This window comes from Rhagoletis zephyria, unplaced genomic scaffold (assembly GCF_001687245.7).
Source record: "Rhagoletis zephyria isolate East Lansing unplaced genomic scaffold, Rhagoletis_zephyria_1.1 Rzeph_scaffold_23744, whole genome shotgun sequence".
Lineage (NCBI taxonomy): Eukaryota > Metazoa > Arthropoda > Insecta > Diptera > Tephritidae > Rhagoletis > Rhagoletis zephyria.
The window spans coordinates 1-6,579 of NW_016180802.1; the positions used below are offsets into that span (position 1 = coordinate 1).

Genomic DNA, 6,579 nt, shown 5'->3' on the forward strand with positions numbered 1-6,579 from the left:
TGTTTTTAATGACTTGTCTGTGCATGTATTTCCTGCGAACTCGCTCCCATCGGCTAATGCCGAATTTTGGGCGCAAAAAGATGCACCAACGTATACCGATGTTGAAATGATTTCTGCAGAGGAATTCGGCAAACTAAGTATATCATAGTTAAGTAGAAAACTTAGTAATTAGGTTTATACGTTTTTTAAGTGTAAAATCATTTTAGTTTTAATACATGTATTTCAGACAGAAGGTGTTTAATTTAAAACTAAATGTTATTAACTAAAATTCATTGATGAATTTCTCCAACTCATTGTCCTTAGCAGCTTCCTGCTTTTCAAGCTTTTTGCGTCGCTTTACTTTTGTTGCTTTAACTAGCCTCCTTTGAGATTTTTTCAGTCGAAGGAGATCGTCCTTCTTTTTCTTTTTCACTGCTAATCTTCTTCGAATATATTCTTCATCACTTGTTGGCATTCTAAATGTGTTAGGTTGCCTTCGGTAACTATTTTGGTGAGAATATCGCGGTTTGAATGCACATGGCATAATTTTGAAGCGCTCATGCACAACGGTGCATAATGAATCGTTAATAGGCAGATGCCGTACATCCGTCATAAACGCTAAATCGGATGGCTCGACTCTGAGTAGTGTATGCAAGAAAACGGTATTTGGTGTTATTTCTTTCGAAGGTGCCGACAACAGCAGCCTTTCAGGGTACTTTGGGTTGTATCGTAAGAAGTATTGGCCTATTGGCATATTCACCAACAACTGTAGGGTGTCTGTTAGCCCTGCAATAAGCTGCGGCATTTTTAATTGATACCCCTCGGAAAGTTGCAGTTCAATACTGGCCAGCATTAAACTATGCTCTAACTGCAAGCTTAAGTTCTTCACCGCCACGCGAAAACATAGAGTCCGATCAGTAAATCCACTACACTGGCCCAACAGCTTTATTCGCAGCCATTCTTTAATCAGTTCATATTGTGTCAATTGTTCAGCTCCAAATTGTGGTTTATATTCTAATTTGACTGAATGACTGCTTAGCAATTGTGCACCGGATACATCCATTGCAGGGGCCAATTTTAGACTTGTAAAAAGCTGCAGGTTAATATTGTTTTCGTCCTGATCCTTTCCATTCAGATTCCACTCAACAAGGGCAAAATTATTTTTAATTGTTTTTTCAGGACTTTTACATTTTTTTTCTAAGTATTCACCAAATTTGTAAGCATGAAATTCTCTTTTAGGATCTATCGCCGCTTGAATTTCGGGTGGGTCGACGGCTTTTTTCTGTTGTATAATATCATTATCTATATACAACCACTGGGATACTTCACTAGTGCTCACCAAAGCTTCAAAGGCATTTTCCACTATCAGTTTATGTGTGTACCAACCGCAGATCCGTGGCGGCAATGGTTCTTTGAACTTAATAATTTTTAAATTGTTAATGCCCTTCTCAATTTGTAAATGAACCTCAGTTGGCAGATCAGGAGAGTTACCAGCCGTTAACAAAAACACCAGTGACTCTAATGGTATATGAAATTGGTGCGCCAATTGCTGGGATTTGCGATTAGTTTCCCACATCGCATCACTTACTGTGGTAATACTATTTATATAGTAATCCATACATCTTTCCAACTGTAAATTTAGTCGCTGGAAATCGTTAGCACATTCGTGCTTTACTGGAACCCAACCTTTTCGTCTTATCAATCCTACATTTTCTATTTGCATACTTTTACGTTGACCAGACTTATTAAATCGGGGATGTGGGATACCAGCGTGGGTGTTCAGTGGCAAGTTCTCTGGATATTCTAAAAGTAATTGGTTTAACTTTGCGGCGTAAAAACGTTTGTAAAGTGTAACAAATCGGTCGGTTGGCGCGTAAATCGCTTCTTTTTGCGTACGAGAGTATTCTATCAAAAATTTGTCAAAAGCTTCCTTTTCAGATGTCCTCTCCCGCTCTAGCGACCGCCAACGGAAAACGTCTCGGTCATCTACTTCACTGAATTCTTGCCATGCTTTTATAACTCGTAAGCATGCTAGATGATCTAATCTTTTTATAATCGAAGTCTGCAGACTTCGAAAAATTTCTATGCTTTGCCATTCGTCTATCGTGTGATCGTAAAAAATTTGCTTCACCTCAGTCTTAGTTCGGGGATCCAATAACACCCGATAATCGGGGCATTGATTAAGGTGCTCAGACTGCATAAACACCGGATGAACTTCATTTAAATGATGGTACAACGCGTCGCCGGGCTCATCAAATGATTTGTTGAAATGTGTGTATGGTGGCTGATTGTAAAAAAAACTACCACGTGCGAATTTATTCCCATCTTTGTTCATGGATGCAAAGAACACGAGCCAGCCTCTAATTGAAATTTTTAAAACATTAAAACTAATGCTAAACAAATGGAATTTACCATGGGAATTCACTTTCAGCGAAGAGTTTTGTTTACAAATTACAAATGCTAAAATGTCACTTAACAGCTGTTCAAATTGGCAGCAGCCTGCAGTGATGGAAAAGTTGGTAAAAATGTGCCCATACGTAACAAACAATCATGTATTACATTATAGATTCGAAAACTGAAAACTAAAATCACTTGAAAATTTAAATAAGGGCTATTATATGAAATTAAGGAATATAAGTCAATGTAAAGACGAATAGTCAAAACTGGTCCAAATTTCACACTATTATTATTTTGCACATAGGTATATTGGTACTCATGTCCGAATAGCTATATCTAAACATTTTCACTTTTTTTCAGGAGAACTGATGAAGCTAGGCTTTTCTAAAAGTGTGGATTGTATACAAAAAATTAATGTCTCAGTTTTTCCAGGTTGACGATTTTAAGCCCGTTTTTAATTTGAAGTTAGCGGTCCCAGTACAGCTTCTAAAACAATTAAATTAAAAAGTGATTAAAATGCTTTTTGCGGACGTGGTGCCCGAAGAATCTGAGTTTGCAATATATTTTAAGCAAAAACGGCCGTTAGGGTGCGTTATAAAAACACCAAAGTACGCCCAGAGCCAAAGCACACCCAGAACCAAAGTACATCAAGCAGCAGCGGTGTTTTTGGTTAAATAAACGTTTTTGGTAAAAAATAATCTGAAAGGTCTTTCGATGGTATAAATATTTGCCTTTTAATCACTTTTATATATATGTCAAATGCTGCTTCGCGACTATCAACTGAGAAAACTGGCAATTACTTTACTATATGCAAGTAAGACTTTCAGTAAAACTTGGTTTCATCAATTCCTCAGCCTATTTGCCAACAGTGTAATTCAATGAATTAATAATTACTATATTATTTCACGTTACTGTAAAAATCCTGCTTTTTTTTAAGTATTGCTTTTAAAAAGACTTAAAAGAAATCAATTTTAATTATGTGGTTTTTTGGTACTATATTTGCAGTCGATTACGTATATTTTGAAATTATGAAATTCCATCCCTGGCTGCCTGTACCAAAACGGACGTAGCAAGAGAAGTGGAAAAACTTGATAAATGTCAATTAAGGAAACTGATGAAAATTGTGTCTACTTTGAGCCCAGGCGCTTGCAGTAATTAATTTGATAATTTGTGTGCAATCTTTCTGCAAAAAGTTTAATTTATTATGTCTGACGGTATGTATTCATTAAAGTACCATTATTGGTATAAAATCTGAAGTATTAAAATATTTGCAGAGGATATAATTAAACGCCGCTTATTGATTGATGGAGATGGCACTGGTGATGATCGCCGGCTTAACATGCTTCTTAAACAATTCTTGAAGTGGACTTTCTCCAAAAATGATTCACCGGAAAACAAGTACGTATTACAAGCTGGGATCCAAATACCAGTTAATTAAATTCATAAACTTTTGTTCACTTTAACAGTCAAATAATCTATGATCGCCTGCTGGCACAAATGGCACAATGTGAGTTCGCTGCTGCGAAAACCGACTACACTTCTAAGATGATACAAGAAGAGTTAAAAAACTATGCAAAGTTATCCGACTCCATTGAAAAAAGTATTGAATTAGCTAAAAACGAAATAGAAGAAAGTAAACTTGAACTCGTATTAGCAAAGCAGATACGCAAAAATAAAATGGAGTACGATATGTTGGCAAAGGTGATTAAGGAACAACCTGACCGTAAAGATACCACGAAACAGATAGATGCACTTAAAAAAGATCTTGCTGAGTTGATGGAAAAGAAAATTAAATTAGAGCGCAAATTTCAAAAACGTCGCAACGACTTCACATTACTCATGTATTCCATACGCGAGCTACAGGCACAACTGGAAGAAGATAGCAGCAGTGAGAGTAGTGATGATGATGATCTAAACGGCTTAGATACAATGGAGCTAAGTGATGATGAGGGTCTTCAGTTAAACGTAGCGAAAAACGGAATAAAGTTAGAGAATGGGAAAACGGCCAAGAAGGAGTCGCCGACGGATGAAAATGGTTCTAAGGGAAATATGTCGGTGGACGAGGACGCGATACTGGAACTGAGCATAGATAAAGACGAAAATGATGTAAAGATGGAAGAGACTGTTACGATCCCCTAGCATATGGATTACCTCGTTTTAGATTCTGATTAATATCTTTGCATTAATAAAACGATTCACATTTAAAAATTCCGAAATCATATATGTATGAATAAACAGAGAACGTATATTGCATCTTCTCATAACTATACGTTCTCTGGAATAAATCAAATAAATAAACATTTACGATAATAATTAGATCCCTACGTTCTCTGCTATCACTGTTCTTGTTGGGATGTCATTGAATTTTACGGTATTGCTGATAGCGCGCGATTTTCGGTTATAAATTTGCTAGTTGCCGTCAGCGAGTACTAACTGTCATAATCAGCTGTTAACCGGATTGTTTTGTAATTTTTTGCCGTTTTGTAATTCCAGGTGAGTAAAAATCTAATTTAAATCCTAGATATATTTGCAATTTCTTAATCCAACCTTCTAAATTTCTTCCAGCATGGCTGCGACGAAAACATTGCGTTCATTACTGCAAGAATTGCGTTATGCTTCACCAAACGGCTGCATTAAAAATTCACTGGCCGCTCGTTATGTACTAGCGCAGTACAAGAAATATTCGACCACGGATCAGCAGTTGTGTAAGGCACGGGATGAAGCGCTATTCCTTGGACAAAGCTATCTCACGTATTTGTCCAGTTTGCGAAAATTCAATGAGCTCTATAAAGAATATCATGGTCGAGGTGAACGTAGTGTCAAAGAGACTGCAGATTTGGTCGGTTTCAAACTACCATCTGATCCTAAGTAAACGAACAGAAATACCAACATACATACATACATACAACGGTTAAAATAAATTAAAATTGATGACTTAAAGAAATCTAGTTTAGCTACATATGTATATAATTAATACCAAAAGTTGCAGTAAATTTAAATGAACTCAAAAACAACAACTGATTGGTACAACTTACCACATATAATGCAGCTTATTTTCTAAAGAGAAATGTACCATATATACATATGTGCTTGATAAATGTATGCAAATACATATTTATTTATTTGTTACAGTCTTGCGACTTAAAATTGCAGAAAAATAGGGTCAGTTCGTAAACGCAGTCCGCAGTATCACTTCAAGAACTAAACTCGTTTTTTCATATACTACAGTTCATAGAAATGCCTTATTTTTGCAACTTACTTCCAATCCAGCATTTATCCATATTTACGCATACTGGATGTATCCATCTATTATAGTTTGGGAAAGTATTTTGCAGTAAAGCCGCGGAAATTCATTTACGAACTGACCCTTGAACCCATGAACGTTGGTTCATGGAACTGACCCATATATACAATTCATATATAAAATTCGCTCCCTACGAAGAATAGTACATCTCAAATTACCGTGGAAGACTAGCACGTTTCACTATTCACGTCGAAAAGTAGCACATTTCAGATTTTTGTGTGGAATTGTAGCACAGGTCTGATTCTTGCGTGGAAAAGTAGCAAATTTAATTATTTGCGTGGGAGAGTAGCACATTTCAGGTTGTCGCGTGGGAGACACAACTTAATTAGGGTTGCGTGGTTTTGAATTAGTCAAATCCCAAATCGCTAAATCAAATTTATTTCTGAATTGAAAGTTACATCAAATCCCAAATAAGTTTTATTTGTGATTTGTTTCGTCGATCAAATAAAGAATAAAATTTATTTATTTGTCTTAATTCGTGATTTTTCAAATAAATAATACCTTTTTATGCAAATCATGTACGATTTTCAAGTATTTTCCAACTTTGAGTTCTACGAAAAATGATGCTTACCAAGTTTATTACTAATTATGTACATATTATATTTCTGGATTTTCGGGACTACTTAGCAATTTTCCCTACATTTCGGGGATTTTGATTTGATTTGATTTTTGGGATTTACTTCGCGATTTTTGGGACTATGTCGATATTTTCGAGCCTAATTCAAGGTTCTTGGGATATTTTCATATCATTTATTAAGAGAAACAACAGTACTTTGTTGAGATTTACGAGGCTGCTTCGAGATTTTTTGTATTCTACAAACTACATATGTTCATCAACTTCCGGGTCTAAATATAGGTGCGTTCGTTTAAAATCTCCAGCAGAAACCAACCAACTGCCA

At 35.9% G+C, this 6,579-nt stretch overlaps 2 protein-coding genes and 1 pseudogene across 2 annotated transcripts; 2 read left to right on the top strand and 1 right to left on the bottom strand.

The window, feature by feature from the left end:
- Positions 1-209: 209 nt before the first annotated feature.
- On the bottom strand, positions 210-2,445 carry LOC108381775 (little elongation complex subunit 2-like). Its single transcript, XM_017638174.1, has one exon. The coding sequence runs from the start codon at positions 2,312-2,314 to the stop codon at positions 263-265; it is 2,052 nt and encodes a 683-aa protein (XP_017493663.1). The 5' UTR covers positions 2,315-2,445; the 3' UTR covers positions 210-262.
- Positions 2,446-3,472: 1,027 nt separating this feature from the next.
- On the top strand, positions 3,473-4,645 carry thoc7 (THO complex subunit 7). The gene is made up of 3 exons (XM_017638175.1): positions 3,473-3,590; positions 3,651-3,774; positions 3,843-4,645. The coding sequence occupies exons 1-3, from the start codon at positions 3,581-3,583 to the stop codon at positions 4,513-4,515; spliced, it is 807 nt and encodes a 268-aa protein (XP_017493664.1). The 5' UTR covers positions 3,473-3,580; the 3' UTR covers positions 4,516-4,645.
- Positions 4,646-4,756: 111 nt separating this feature from the next.
- On the top strand, positions 4,757-5,523 carry LOC108381777 (UPF0562 protein C7orf55 homolog pseudogene; annotated as a pseudogene).
- Positions 5,524-6,579: the final 1,056 nt, after the last annotated feature.

Coding starts and splice junctions, on each gene's coding strand:
- LOC108381775 (XM_017638174.1), bottom strand. CDS start 2,314: ATGAACAAAGATGGGAATAAATTCGCACGTGGTAGTTTTTTTTACAAT.
- thoc7 (XM_017638175.1), top strand. Junction 3,775..3,842: donor AATGATTCACCGGAAAACAA/GTACGTATTACA, acceptor TCACTTTAACAG/TCAAATAATCTATGATCGCC.